This window comes from Stegostoma tigrinum, chromosome 8, assembly GCF_030684315.1.
Source record: "Stegostoma tigrinum isolate sSteTig4 chromosome 8, sSteTig4.hap1, whole genome shotgun sequence".
NCBI classification, from domain to species: Eukaryota; Metazoa; Chordata; class Chondrichthyes; order Orectolobiformes; family Stegostomatidae; genus Stegostoma; species Stegostoma tigrinum.
Window position 1 is genome coordinate 15,459,713 of NC_081361.1, and position 16,276 is coordinate 15,475,988.

The 16,276-nt window shown below is 39.8% G+C and overlaps 1 protein-coding gene across 1 annotated transcript in view; it reads right to left on the bottom strand.

Moving 5' to 3' along the window:
- The window catches only part of astn1 (astrotactin 1), a 1,971,124-nt gene that overhangs the window by 1,534,395 nt on the left and 420,453 nt on the right, over positions 1-16,276 (bottom strand). The window contains exon 2 of the mRNA XM_048538653.2: positions 11,682-11,869. Coding sequence (XP_048394610.1) covers positions 11,682-11,869 — 188 coding nt within the window. The remainder of the gene's footprint in view (positions 1-11,681; positions 11,870-16,276) is intronic.

Below are 16,276 nucleotides of genomic sequence, written 5' to 3' on the forward strand. Positions count from 1 at the left end.
TGTCCAAAACCAGCTTAAATGTTGCTACTATATCTGCTTCTACCACCTTCCATGTCAGCGCATTCCAGGCACTTACCACCCTCTGCTTAAAAATCTAGACATGCATGTTTCCTTTCAACTTAACTTTCTCACCTTAAACCAATCCCCCGCACCCCCCATATCTGACATTTTCAACCTGGGAAAAATACACTGATTGCACACCCTGTCATAATTTTATAGATCTCTATTCGATCACCCCTCAGCCTCCAATGTTCTAGCAAAAACAATTCAAGTTTGTCTAGCCTTTCCTTACAGCTAATACACTCCAATTCGGGCAGCATCCTGGTAAACCTCTTTTGCACTCTCCCTAAACCCTCTACATCCTTTCCTATTGTATGGCGACCAGAACTTCACACAATACTTTAAATGTGGCCTAACTAAAGTTTCATGCAACTGCAGTTATACAGTTCAAATCTGATCGTATGTCTGTAATATGTAGCACTATCATGTTAAATCTTATGAATACCATTTTCAAATCAACCTGTCTGAATGTGTTATAATATACCTTCATGGTAATTGTATCCTTAAGAGGGACTTGGACTTATTGGACCAGGGGAGGAACATTGTCATTGCGTCACAGAAACCTCTGATTTTGGTTTGGCTTGCTTATCAGTATAGCTTTGAGCAAGTAAAAAGGAAGAATCTATTGGTATTTAATAGTTCCCATCAATACATATTAAATATTTAGTAGTTGAAGGTAATAAGATAAACAGATGTTTGCATGAGAGGGTTTCTGAAAGACATAGACAGTGATTTTCCTACATTTTGTCTTTAGTATCTTTCTTGCTATTATCAAATACTAAAATTGCTCTTTTTTTTAAAACTTGGCTCCGCACTGCAATAAGAATAACAGTTACTTACATTTTAATTGGCAAAACCACATTGCAATGTGTTAAGAAGCGAACTTAGACTTTTGTTATGACTAATTGAGAATGCTGAAAAGAGGTTAATTCATTATAAATCATTAAAATCATCAGTAATAAGTGACAATCATTAAAGCATGTGTAAGATGATGCTCAGAAAACAGCAAATGATACTTCTTTTCTCCCAAGTAGCAACACATTCCCTTAAAATTCTTCTCACTTAAAGAAACCAACAACGCAGAAGGTAATTTTCTCGTGATGAAGGTTCTAAATTAATTTTAAAATAATAATATTAAATAAGTAAAACATTAAAAGAAACCACATCAAAAAGCTAACTATGCTTATCTGTATGGCATTTCTTACGTTAGCCAAAAGCAAAAATCACTTAATAATACTAATGCTGACATGTTTTATTTCTCTCTTCACAACAGTAACATATTCATTTATTTAACCAATAGCTTAAAAGCAACTTCTTAATCACCAAATTAGCCTAGCAGCTTCTCTCAGCTGTGGCTTGATTGTAGCATACATGCCTCTGAATCTAAAGGTTCAAGTCCCAGTCCAGGATTTGAACATTCAAAATCAGCACCGATTTCAGGAGTGATTTTAAGCTGTGGTCCCATTGTCTGCTTAGGTGGATATAAAAGATTCCAATGCACAATATCAAAGAAGAAATTTGCCTCTCGTTTCCTGAACAATATTCGTCTCTTAACCAGCTTCATAAAATGAGTTATCTGGTCACTTTCACATTGTGAATTTTTTTTTAAAAAAACAAAATCTTTTGCTCAACTGAGAAAGAAGGAAGACAGTTTGTTGTCACAGGATTTAGAATGCTCAGAAATTGGAACGTTCCTTAAAGAGTTTGGGAGGCAGTGACTGTTGTGGAATGATCTGAAAGTGTTACTCAATGGTGAACCAACTGAGGATCTTGAAGGAAGAGGATGTAACATCCAGATTTCCCTCAAAGAATTGCTGTAACAATGTCCATCAGATCAATTAACCTCTGGTTTAGATTCATAGAATCCCAACAGTGCAGATAGAGTCCATGCAGCTCATCAAACCTGTGCCAATCCTACCCAGACCCACATCCTACTCTACATCCGATCCCTGTAATCCTTATTTCCCATTGCCAATCCACCTAGCCTGCACATCTTTGGGCTGTGGGAGGAAACCAGAGAACCCAATGGAAACCCATTAAGACACAGGGCGAACGTGCAAAATCCATGCAGACCAGATAGTCATGCAAAGCTGGAGTTAAACCAGGCTCCATGGTTCTGTGAAGGCAGTAGTGCTAACCATTGAGCCACCGTGCCATCAACTACTTCTTGCTTAATATGTGAGCATGTTTTTCTTTACAAGACCAAACAGCCCTGTAGGTAACAAAATACCAAGAGGATAGTAGCAGCAAACTTGCCACACGATGAGTTGCACACACGTGGCAGGCGGCTGAGCAGCATGACAGATTTCACCCAAAATACAACTGTGTCATGAATATTTTGAAAGTGTGTCAATGGTTATCCTGCGCTGAGGCAGAAGGGTAGAGTTGACCTCACAATCAGATCAGCTATGATCTCATTGAATAGCATAGCAGGCTAGAGATATTGAATAGCCTGCTCTTGTTCTTGATTTGTACACACGTATGCTATTTGTCGGGGTCTATTGAGCGCAAATTTCTTACTAGATTTTCTTCATTACAACAAAGGCTACAACTCAAAAAGCATATCTATGCCCTATCAAACATTTAAGACATCTAGTGGTTGTGAAAATTGTTGGTTTAATTCTCTCTCTTTCTTTACTGCTTGCAGGTTATAACCTGTTTCTCTAACAATGTTAGCACACAGGCAGTGAAGAAATTACATTTAATATAAAATAGAATGGTGGTGTATTCAAGATACTGATGTGTTTGAAATGTTATAATTAATTTTCTTTCAGTCTGACACAGAGATTATATGACGATTATCTTAATTAGAAGTGAAAGTAAATAAGGCTATTTTTTTCAGCTAAAAATGTTTATTTCGCACAAAATGTTTTGGCAATAATTAATGGTTTCCCTTAACTAATACCATTTTCTTTTTTTGTCTTAGAAAGAAGTATTTAATGCAGTTTTCTTTGACTCAAAGATAGCAGTGTTTCACCTGTTTGACTTCATATTTGCATGGCATTACAATATCTCTATCGACTCAGTCACTACCCTTTCCTGCTTTGTGCCATTACTGCAGGAGTATTGTGTAGTGACACATTAATCATTAGTTACTACCTAAAATCAGGAAAAAGTATAATACAGCAGTTACAAATGTTTTATTCATCCAAAAGTTCTCATTTGAAGAGATTTTCTTTGGGGAATTCCAGCTTCTGCAGATTTCCAAATAAAAGACTGAATAATCAGTCAGAGAGATATTAACATGTCTCATTTCTTTTCCCCCCTCATAAGTTACAGCCTCAAGCCACATGTTAAATAAATTCAAGGAAACTATATTCAGCTAAGGCTGATTGGAAAGGTAAGTCAGTCACCATGTGAAAAGAGCTCAATTCAATTAAGGACATCTTTTTTCAGGCTAAATGAGTAAATCCACTCATTGGCGTAGTAATGAGCTATCCAGGACAGTAGAATTGCTGCGCCAATATACAGCCTGCTGACTGCAACCAAAAACAAAAGCAGTGTTGTTAATGCTTGCATATAAAGGAGGAAAACTTGGTAATTCAAAGATTCTGTTTTTTGTTTTCCATGCAGGTATCCCTGGCAGGGGCAACATTGATCGCCCATCTGGCATTACTATTGAAATTCAGGTGGTGATTCATTGCCCAAATGGCAGCTGAGCATCAGTTGGGAGCACCCTTGCCTTTAAGTCACAAGATCCTATGTTCGAGTCCCAATCCAAAGATTTCAGCACAAACATCAATGTTGACATTCCAGTATGCCACTCTGTCAGAAATGCTGCCTTTTGAATGGTGGATGCAGAAAGATACCATGGCGCTATTTCGCACACACACAAAAAAGAGTGATCCCTGGCTTTGATTGGATTTGATTTATTATTGTCACATGCCCCTAAGTTTCATTTTGCATGCTGTAAAGGCAGATCATAACATACAAAGATCGTAGGGTGACTGAACAGAATGAGGAGTGCGAAGTTATAGCTGCAAAGAAGGTGCACAAGAAGCAAGATCTACTTTCAATTTCAAATTTGGGAGGCCCATTCAGAAGTCTACTAACAGCAGGGAGTACGCTGTTCTTGCATCTGTTGGTATGTATGTTTAAGCTTTTGTACCTTCTGCATGATGGAAGAGGTTGGAAGGGATTACAACTGGGGTGGGTCTTTGTCGATGTTGGCTACCTTTCTGAGGCATTGAGAGGTCCAGTTGGAGTTAATGGATGGAAGGTTGGCTTGTGTGATGGTCCGGGCTATATTCGCCATTTTCTGTACTTTGTTACAGTCCTGGGCAGAGCAGTTTTCATACCTGACCATGCTGCACCCAGATAAAATGCTTTCTATGGTGCATCTGTAAAAGCTGTCTTGGCTAATAGTTCTCTCTCAATCAGCATCACAATTAGTCATTCTTACATTCACGTTTCTGGGAGTTTGCTATGTGCAAATTAACCTCCGTGTTTCCAAAGTACAATAACACATACAATTTGTTAGTCCTTAATTGGTCTTAAGGCAGTTTGGGACATCTGGTGGCCAATAAAGTGCTATTTAAATCCAAGTCTCCCTGAATTTACTTCTAGATGCTTGAGCGGCTCTGTACATCATTTCAGGCGGCATTTTAGTTTGAAATATTGCAGTGAGTCTATGAATTCACTGACCAGGTGAGGATTGCAGATTTCCTGGAATTATGTGAATGAACCATATGATTTTCTACAATGATCTTACAAGAAAGGATCACAGTTATTGATACCAAAAGCATTAGACAAAATCTTCGCAGCCCCTGAACAGTGAGATCCAATGAGAAAATCAGTGAGATGTCCAGCAGGCTCTTCTTGATGTTGGGATCGAAAAGACTCAGTTTGCAACCAAGTGTTGGATCGTAAGATGGATTCTTACGAGATGGCAGCAAGAGGCCTATTTTTATATGATCATACTCATTACTACCTCTTCTCTCATACTGCTAGATACTGAGAATTCCCAACATGAAACACACAGCAGTACCCTTGTTACTCCAGCTTACTGTTTGTGTCTCCAGATTTTCATCTTAGACCTCTGGTGTCAACATTGCAGGGTAGTCTCTGTACACATATTGCTGCATTTTAATTTCTATAGTGGTTAACAGTGAAGCCTTTGCAAGGATGATGGGGAAGATGTTGCCAACATCAAAGGAAAATAGCTTACTGTGCAAGACAGAACCAGGCACTATTCATTAAGCAGGAATCTGGTGATAAAGGTTGCTCAACCTTTGTGACTATCAAGGCAGAAAAGAAGACAATTAAACAGATGTAACTTGTCTCAACAGCCCTTGGATGGAAGATCTTAGGGTTACAAGGGTCCTGGACAAGTGTTTCTGGAATATTCATGAGAAAATATCTGAAAATAAGTGTTTAAAAGCATTTAGTAGTGTAGCCTAGGAGCAACCATCATAAAAGCTCAGAGTTCAGTGAGGAAGGACAGACTCAGCTGAGAGACTGAAGCCTGGCCAGCTGACCCTCTGTGCGGGTAATACATAAGTCTCAGCCGTGAGTCTGAGGCAGCTTTATTTTTAAACTCAGAGATAATGGGAACTGCAGATGCTGGAGAATCCAAGATAACAAAGTATGAAGCTGGATGAACACAGCAGGTCAAGCAGCATCTCAGGAGCACAAAAGCAGACGTTTCGGCCCTAGACCCTTCGAACGTCAGCTTTTGTGCTCCCGAGATGCTGCTTGGCCTGCTGTGTTCATCTAGCTCCACACTTTGTAATCTTTGTTTTTAAACTGATGTGTTTGATGCTGTAGCATTAAGCCAACTAGGAAATAAATAAAGAAGTAGACTGCAATAACAGCACAGGCTGTAATCATTGTGTTCACTGGTATTGACTCAGACAGGGTAATGGACAACAACTGCCTGTGCAGTAACCATTCCACTCCATTTCCATGGATCTTGGCATCCAACATGTACCAGTCTCACTGCTTAATCATGGCACATCTCCGATCCACGTAAGGAACATTTCTACACTTTAATGCTGCACTTTGGAAAACATTGGCACCTTTCATTGAAATTATTCTGATCTAAGTTGGCTGTGCAGAAGCCCTGGTTCATCCTGAACATGATTATCAAGGACCATTGTTGCAGAGGTAGTTCAGAAACTGCCTTTTGTTGAACGGAGTTTGTCAAAAGAATTTTGTTAGTGACTTCCCATTCTTCATATCACTTGATCCAGGGGATAATGACAGGTGGATGATATTCAGGAAGGTTGATCCCCAAGGGATGACAAAATTGAAAGGAGGTAGTAGGGGGATTGAACATTATAGACGATAGACAATAGGTGCAGGAGTAGGCCATTCAGCCCTTCAAGCCGGCACCACCATTCATTATGATCATGGCTGATCATCCACAATCAATATCCTGTTCCTGCGTTAACTCCAGAACCCTTGATTCCACTATCCGTAAGAGATCTATCCATCTCTTTCTTGAAAGTATCCAGAGACTTGGCCTCCACTGCCTTCTGGGGCAGAGTATTCCATATATCCACCACTCTCTGGGTGAAGACGTTTTTCCTCAACTCTGTTCTAAATGGCCTACCCCTTATTTTTAAAACTGTGTCCTCTGGTTCTGGACTCCCCCATCAGCGGAAACATGTTTCCTGCCTCCAGAGTGTCCAATCCCTTAATAATCTTATACATCTCAATCAGATCCCCTCTCATCCTTCTAAACTCAAGTGTATACAAGCCCAGTCACTCCAATCTTTCAACATATGATAGTCCCGCCATTCTGGGAATTGACCTCGTGAGCCTACGCTGCACTCCCTCACTAGCAAGAATGTCCTTCCTCAAATGTGGAGACCAAAACAGCACATAATACGCCAGGTGCAGTCTCACCAGGGCCCTGTACAGCTGCAGAAGGACCTCTTTGCTCCTATACTCAATTCCTCTTGTTATGAAAGCCAGCATGCCATTAGCTTTCTTCACTGCCTGCTGTACCTGCATGCTTGCTTTCATTGACTGATGTACAAGAACACCTAGATCTCGTTGTACTTCCCCTTTATCTAACTTGACTCCATTTAGATAGTAATCTGCCTTCATTTTCGTGCCACCAAAGTGGATAACCATATATTTATCCACATTAAACTGCATCTGCCATGCATCTGTCCACTCACCTAGCCTGTCCAAGTCACTCTGTATTCTCATAACATCCTCCTCACATTTCATACTGCCACCCAGCTTTGCTTCACCAGCAAATTTGCTAATATTACTTTTAATACCTTCATCTATATCATTAATGTATATTGTAAACAGCTGCGGTCCCAGTACCTAACCTTGTGGTACCCCACCGGTCACTGCCTCCCTTTCCAAAAATGACCCATTTATCACTACTCTTTGCTTCCTGTCAACCAGCCAATTTTCAATCCAAGTCAGTATTTTGCCCCCAGTACCATGTGCCCTAATTTTGCCCACCAATCTCCTATGTGGGACTTTATCAAAGGCTTTCTGAAAGTCCAGGTACACTACATTCACTGGTTCTCCCTTGTCCATCTTCAAAGTTACATCCTCAAAAAATTCCAGAAGGTTAGTCAAGCATGATTTCCCCTTCGTAAATCCATGCTGACTCTGACCTATCCTATTATTGCTGCCCAAATGAGTCATAATTTCATCTTTTATAATTGACTCCAGCATCTTTCCAACCACTGACGTCAGGCTAACTAATCTGTAATTCCCTGTTTTCACTTTCCTTCCTTTCTTGAAAAGTGGGACAACATCCACCAACCTCCATCCACAGGAAATGATCCTGAATCTGCAGAACATTCGAAAATGATTCCCAATGTATCCACGATTTTTAGAGCCACCTCCTTAAGTACCCTGGGATGCAGACCATCAGGTCCCAGAGACTTATCAGCCTTCAGACCTAACAGTCTATCCAACACCATTTCCTGCCTAATATAAATACCCTTCAGTTCATCCATTACCCTTGGTCCTTCAACCACTATTACATCTGGGAGATTGCTTGCGTCTTCCCTAGTGAAGATCGATCCAAAGTACCTATTCAACTTTTCTGCCATTTCCTTGTTCCCCATAATAAATTCACTCATTTCTGTCTTCAACGGTCCGATTTTAGTCTGAATCATTTTTTTTTCTTTTCACATACCTAAAAAAGCTTTTACTATCCTCCTTTATATTTTTGGCCAGTATTCCTTTGTACCTCATTTTTTCTCTGCGTATTGCCTTTTTAGATATCTTCTGTTGCTCTTTAAAAGCTGCCCAGTCCTCCGGCTTCCCGGTCATCAACGTGTCATAATGGAATGCAGCTTTCGCATTTAGTTAATACTGTGTGAAGCAGGCCAAGCAGCATTAGAGGAGCAGGAAAGTTGATGTTTCAGGTCAAGACCCTTCTTCTCGACCCAAAACATCAACTTTCCTGCTCGGTCTGCTGTGTTCATCCAGCTTCACATAGCGTTATCTCAGATTATCCAGCATTGGCAGTTCCTACTATCTCTGCATTTAGTTCATCTGCAGCTGTATGAGGAAATGATGTTTGTGAGGACAGAAAGTGGGATTTGGGTGCAGAGTTCCAGTTATTTTCCATATTATCACATTCAGTTGAAGTGTCAACAAAATAGACGTAAGATGCTCCAATAAGATAAACACTGAGCTCTCATTCCCATCACTTCCTGTTCATTACCTAGTCGCCTATGATCAAAGACATGTGCATGAAATGAATTGAGCTTAGCCTAATGATAAAGTAACTTGGCAAGGTTAAGGTTCACTGTTAAGGAGTATCTATTCAGCTGAAACACAGGAAAGCTGACACAGATTAAACCAAAACTGAAATTACTGGAAAAGAAGGGCTGAGAGAGGGTCACTCAAAGCGAAATTTTAAATTTGATTTCTCTCCATGGATGCTGCCAGGCCTGCTGAGTTTTACAACCAATTTCTGTTTTTGTTTCTGATTTACAGCATCCACATTTCTTTCATTTTGTTTTTACAGACTAAACCAATACCTTCATTCATGAGGAATTTGATAGACCTTTAGTTCATGTCAATGTTGCATCAAGCGTGTGATTGTTCATCAAGAGGCAGACAATTCTGAGGGCATGTTTGAACCACGAGATTTTCATTCCAAAAGTGATCATGACTGTCTTAAATCAAAAACTTGCAATGCCATTCATTGGTAGACTTCTAACACTTCAATTTACTTCATTAAAGCAAAAGTCAGCTTTGAATGACAGCATCTTCGGTGGTTGGAATTTCAAGTAGAATGTGAATATAGCAATCAGCTTAAGAAATATATGCCTCTCAGATTTGACTTTTCTCAATTTACAAACAATAAACTGGTAGCATGAGCTCTTTATATGTGATGTCAATGTCTTGAGTATTACAATATCATATGACAACAATGTCTAATAGCAGTTCAAAAAACAATTCCATTCTTTCCTATACCACTTCTGACCTTTCTTGCACACTGCATATCAATCTATCATTCCTTTTATTTCCAAGTTGATATTGTCTTCTAACTTCACCTAACGAGCACGCGTACACACACACACACACACACACACACACACACACACACACACACACACACACACACACACACACACACACACACACCCCTCTAAATTACCAGAGTCGCTGTTGCAATTTTCACCTTTGTCTGGACAGTAATGTGACAGAGTATATTGCTGCTCTGACAGAACTTGTTCAGCCTTCACCCTATTAAAATCAATGGATGAGCTCACTGAGTGTAATCTTCACTGCCGAATTAATTCCGAGTGGCGAAAGTAAAATAACCACCATCACTTCCAGAATGTGTGTGAACATAATTTAATACTGTCACACATTATGTTCTGCTTTTCAACACAGCAGCATTGTAATGATTTTTGCCAGATCCTCGAGACTTCTTCAAAATGTGTCTAGGTGAGATATTCCTCCTGTGGGCTAATTAAGATCAAATGTTAACTTAAAGTATCTTTTGCAAGCTTTTACGAATACTCCGTAGTCTTGTCCAAATATTTCCTGGTATCTTTTTGGAAATAAGCAATGAATTTACTCATTGTGAATGAATGTGGTTTTATAAACTCAGTTGGAAAGTAAATAGTTCTTACTTGCTAAATCAGGGTCTTTCTGGAGCCAACAGTTTCTTTATAAGGGGAGGCTAGACAAGCATGTACCTGTAACTAGGCAAAAAAACAGCCCTCGTCTTCAGCAAAATAGGCTCAAAGCAATCCTCAATTTAACTTTCACCTCAATATCAGAACATTTTGTTTCCATTTAAGGCATTAACATTAATTCAGGTTGAGGACTTACAGCAGATAAACTGGCAAAGCAGCAAATGCAAGAGCACCTAACTATTTTAAATTTAATAATAGTTCAGAATAGTTCATGAAAAAAAGTTTCACATGTCGCAGAAAAATAAAGTTATAAAGTAAAATTTTAAAAAAACCTGTCGTTCCACTGGGATTTGAAAATGTACAGGCCTCAACTCCAAAGCAATGCTCTTCCATAAGATTTACCTCTGGGATTTTATGGCAAACTTAATTGTATTATTCAAAGTTGCAACATTTCTGCCGACAAATTTACAGTCAGTCATAGTTTTACATCAAAAATGCAATTGTGTTTTCTGTTGTTCACTATTCTTAAGGTGATAGAGAAGTTTAAAAAGAAAAAAAAGAGGCATTAACTGCTCAAGCAAATTCCCTTAACCCATCCAAGACAAACTTGCTAGCAGAATCTGAATTCAATCTGTGCCAAATCTTAACGTATTTGGTTTAGGTATTCACACCACAGTCAGTTCAATGAGAGATACATGCAAAGGCTATATTATCACTGCTCTTGTATAAGATTGATAAATTCAAACACTGTGCCAATCTAAAGTTTTAATAAGCATCAGGTCACATGTCTATCATTTATCAATTTTTTCAGTTGCTACAGTTATGTAAATAATTATGATTTTCACTTAGCAGTTACGCAAACATTTGTTAAATGTAAGTACTTGACTGGCCATCATTCAGACCAGGGAATACAATTGCTCCAGATTAAAAAAATGGGGAATACAGTCCCCAATAGATTGTCCATACTGATGTTTGATTAGCAAAAATTGGGGTGATCCATTACCCTTTTCCAGAAAGGTCAGAACATCTGTTCTTTTGACAGAACTTGATGTCTTTTCCATATCAATCAGTATCATGAAAGAACGCTTAATGGAAGTATTTAAAGATCTACCCCCATATATGTGAGGACATAGTTCAGCACATCAACAGAGATGACTCAGTACTTTCCGTTGTTAAAAGGACAAGAACACATTGATAATTATACAATCACTGATTAGTAGAAGGTTTTCAGTAACACTAGATGCTTAAGTTTAACCTCTCAGTTCTACCCTTTATCTATATCTCTTTAAACCGTAAAGACTTCCAGAGCTGCCAAATTTCAGGTAGTTTGTATGAATTAAGTACGTGACCATCGATAACCCTTGCAACATGATTTATCCAAACATCATCCTTGCAATACCAAGACGATTATGAAAACACATCTCACAGTGCAAACAACATTCGCCTCAGCTTAATATCACATGAATGTAAATTGTTAAGTGTTACTTATTGTTTTAAAAGGGTGGGGTGAAAATGATTTAGAATAGTTAAAAGAGTGGAACTGACCATCACAGAAATATGGAGGATTCGGAGTTCTTCCTCAGCAGAATCTGTTTGAGAATAGATGGTTGGGATGAGCCCTGGTAAACGGTGGGCAATATTCTGGTGGTGAACATGAAAAAGCAAGGTTCCATTTTCTAGCCACTGCTGCCTCCAGCGAACAAGGGGAATCTCTTCTGAAGAGCCAGATATTTCTGTGAAAAACAAATGTATTGATTTAGAATTTCATTGAAGAAATTGAAAATCTCAAAAGCGTGCTGAAAGTAATTTCAAATTTAATAATATATCAACACTGCAGCTAATACAATAATGTATAATCTGTCTCCTGTACGAGTGGTAACTTATTTATTGATTCGTACAAAAGGGAAACTGGAAGCATCCCTGAACTTAAATTAAAGTTCAATCATAAAGAAGTAAGGGATATTGAACTTTCAGATTACAGACTAGATGAGCTTGGAAATAATGGTAGCTCATACACTTCATTCAACTCTTTGTCAAAGCTAAACCAGGAAATCAAAGTCTGGTTCAATTACCATGAATAATACCTTTCTAATCACAACAAATCATGACAAATTGTTTCATTGTCGTAAATAAAAGATTATCCATGCATCCAAATCTATCAAACGAATGGTGGCTAAAAGGCATATCGCTGGGGTGCAGGATAACTTACTAATATTAATTCTCCACGTTAAAAGAAACTTCCCTCTACATTGAGAACATAATGAGCAGGATGGAAGTGCAAGTTGAGATCATTTCTCAGTCCTGAATCCACAAGGATCAGGGGTGAGTCAGGAAAGAAAATCCTGCAGGAGGCAGCCAAATTCATTACCATCTTTATAATTGAGCAAGTCATTAGATCCCAGCAATTTTGTGCTTGTGGTACCCCAGGCCATGTAACGTGGGAAGAAAGTGTTGGCAGTACAGCCACCTGTAGGAGAGGTTAGATGTCAGTGTGACAGTGAAAGTGTGAAGTGTTCTTTTGTGTGATGTCCAACTCAGCTGCTAATGTTTGCATGATCAATCAGTCATGAAAATGGTCTCATCCAAATTACAGGGGAAAAAAAAGAGACAGCACATTGCCTGGGAGCAAGGGCCAAGCAAAGGTAGAATAGCCCACATTTCTGTCCTGATGCAATGGAAGATGATGACAGTGTAGAACTCCAAAAGGAGATAGAGTTATACAGCAGAGAAACAGACCCTTTGGTCCAACCACTCCATGGCGACTGTAATCCCAAATTAAACCAGTCCCACCTATCTGCGCTTGTTCAATATCCCTCCAAACATTTCTTATTCTTGTATTTATTTAAATGTGTTTAAAGCATTATAACCGTATCCACATCCACCACTTCCTCTGAAAGTTCATTCCACAGACGAACCACCCTCTGTCTAAAAAAGATTGCCCCTACTGTCTTTTTAAAATCTTTCTCCTTTCACTTTAAAAATATGCCCTCTACTCTTGAAATCCCCCACCCTAGGAAAAAGACCATTGCTTTTGACCTTATCTGTACCCCTCATGATTTTATAATCGTCTAAAAGGTCACTCCTCCACCTCCTACAGTCCAGTGAAAAAGTCCTAACCCTACCCAGCCTCTCCCCATAACTCAAACCTTCCATTCCTGGCAACACCCTCATAAATCTCTTCTGAATCGTCTCCAAGATAGTGAATTTGTTCGGGTGGGCAGGCAGGAGGAGATGAAGTTCTGTGAAAACTGCGAATTCATTTGTATTGTTGGGAACAACATGGGCAGACAGAACAAAATAAGGGACACAAACCTTAAGGGAACGCAGGAGCAATGGCATCTGGATGTATATGTGCATAGATCATTGAAGGTGGCAGGGCAGGTAGAAAGTGGCAGGACAGGTCAAGAGAGCAGATAATGTAATATCTTGCATGCTGAAGTTTATTAATAAAGGTATAAAGTACAAAAGCTGTACTCACACAGACATATTAGTCTTCAGCTGGAGTATTCTGTGTAGTACTAGGCACTACACTATAGGTAGGATATGAATGCATTTGAGAAAATGCAGAATAGATTTACAAGCATGGTTCTGGGATGAGAAACTTCAGTTGTGAGGATAGGCAGGCAGCCTTAGTACTGTTCTTATTGGAGAGAATGCAGCTAATAGGAGATCTGACAGAAGATTTCAAAATCATGCAAGCTCTGGCTAGAGTTGATAGGGAGTAAATGTTCCCGCTTGAAAACAAAGATCGAGAGTAGGAGGAGGCACATTTAAATGCAATTTTCAAATTCAGCAAATGTGATGTGAGAATTTTGTTTTGAGTCTGGAACACACTGCCCAGAAGTAAGGAGGAGGCAGCCTCGACTGAGGCATTCAAGAGTGATTTAGGAGATTATTTAAACCAGAAACAATGTGGAAAAGACTGGAGGTTAGCATAAGGTCATAATGTTCATTTGGAGAGTTGCTTCAGATATTCTGGGCCCAATGGCCTCCAGCTCTACTATAACAGTTCTGTGATTCTGAGATGCTGGTGAAGCGCTTAATATTTAAGAGGACATGCCCTGGAAAAGGAATAATATGAACATTCATCTGACAGGAGGTGCAATTTTAAGGAATGGCATACTTGTGGAATTGATACAGCAAACATCGAGTAAACTGGAAGTGGTACCAAACACCCCAACAAATTGAGGCATATAATTAATGACTGGGACTGAACACCAACACTTCACCATTGAAGGTAAAGCCTGACGATGTTATGTAGCAGGGTGACAAAACATTTGTAACCAAACACATCGGCTCGATGAGCAAGTCTACAACCTCACCACTATAGCATATTTAATGTTATTTGTAGGTTTTGGCAATTAAACAATTGCAGAGCTGTGAAGTGAAAAGGAACCAGGGGCGTCACATTCAAGAGCAATTGTTCTCCTGACACCAAGAGACCAATGCTAGAGGAACAGCAGGAGGAACAGATGAGCAAATATACTGCTCAGAGGATGACAGACATTTGCAGGATGTAGTATCAAACAACACAGGTGAACCATTCACCAGGGCAGAGCCCACAACTCAAGGCTAAAGGATCTCATACATAACAAATGTCACAGGCTGAGGAGCACAGCAAATTTGAGCAGGTCACTAAAAACATTGAGATTAATGTCAGTCCTTGACAGAGGATGGACAATAACAGTGATCATGGTCAGGTCACCATAGCTGAGCCATGGGGGTTATTCATAAACAGTGTCACTAATGGCCAAAGTTGATTGTTCGATTCATTGGCTGTTAACTGCACTGATGCTTTCTTAGAATGAATAATCTGTTACTTCCAAGCTGATGGTATACGTTTCCCTCCCAGACTCACATGCATAGTTTGTTCATGAGTGTCCGAGATGCCACAGCAGATAGAAATGTGATATAGATAAGCATACGTTGTGGGTGTGTGATTGGGGAAGACAATGAGTTTGGAAGCACTGAGCTAAGCAATCATTTTTTGTTAGAGCAAGCATTAGCCAATAGTTGAATCAAGATTGGTGGACAGTAGTGGGATGTTGTCTCAAACCACTATCTGAAACTTAAGACCATCTTTAAAAAAAGACATGGTGTCCTTGCAGTTTAGTATAGAGATCTGTCTGCTGACAACTCATAGAATCATAAAACCTCACATTATGGAAATGAGCCATTCAGCCCAATAAGTCCACTCTGAGGAGCATCCCACCCAGACCAGTCTCCCTAAACCTGCATTTCCCATGGCTAATGCACCCAATCTACATATCGCTGAACACTATGGGCAATTTAGCATGATCAATCCACCCAGCCTTCACATCTTTGGACTGTGGGAGGAAACAGAGCACTAGACAGAAACACACTGAGATATGGGGAAAATGTGCAAACTTCACGCAGATAGTTGACCGAGGCTGGAATTGAACTCAGGTCCCTGGAGCTGTGGGGCAGCAGTGCTAGCCACTGAACCACCGGGCCACCTGCATAAACAAGAAACATAAACCAAAACTCAAAAGAATCCTCCATAGGGGTCATACAGCTTTGATTGAGAAAGTTTATGAATGTCCCCAGTTAATGCCAAACTGAGCCAATAGCATAGACTGTCGCCTTTTACAGCCCTGAGAACTGGGTGACCATCTACACACTGTGGCCGGAGTTCATTATCGAGATGTTGGTAAGTAACTGTAACTAGAGGAGCAACCTTTTAAGGCACTGTTGATCTGTAAAGTTTAGGAAACAGAAGCAGTATCTACATTTACACTGCTCACCTACCCCCACAACCCCCGCACCATCCTGCTCCTCGCACCCCCACCCTTGCCTCCTTTACAGAAAGTTTCATCTTCTATGTTCTGTTGTAACTGTAAACTATCTGCAATGCTTCACCACAAGAGTCTGGATCTTCTTTTCGGTCTGCTTTTCTCCCATAGTCAAGCCAATTAATGTGCAAATGGACCTCATTGAAAGGTCCACTTGTCGCTTCTGTGACGTGGACAGCCCTAGACCGGAACACGCCAACCTTAAGTCACAGACCACTATTTGCTGAGGCAAAGCTCTCTACTTCAATCCATGCATCCAACCACGTAAGAGCTCATTCTTACTGCTGACCCTTTTTGTACCCATTTCAGCATTAGGCTTACATTGAG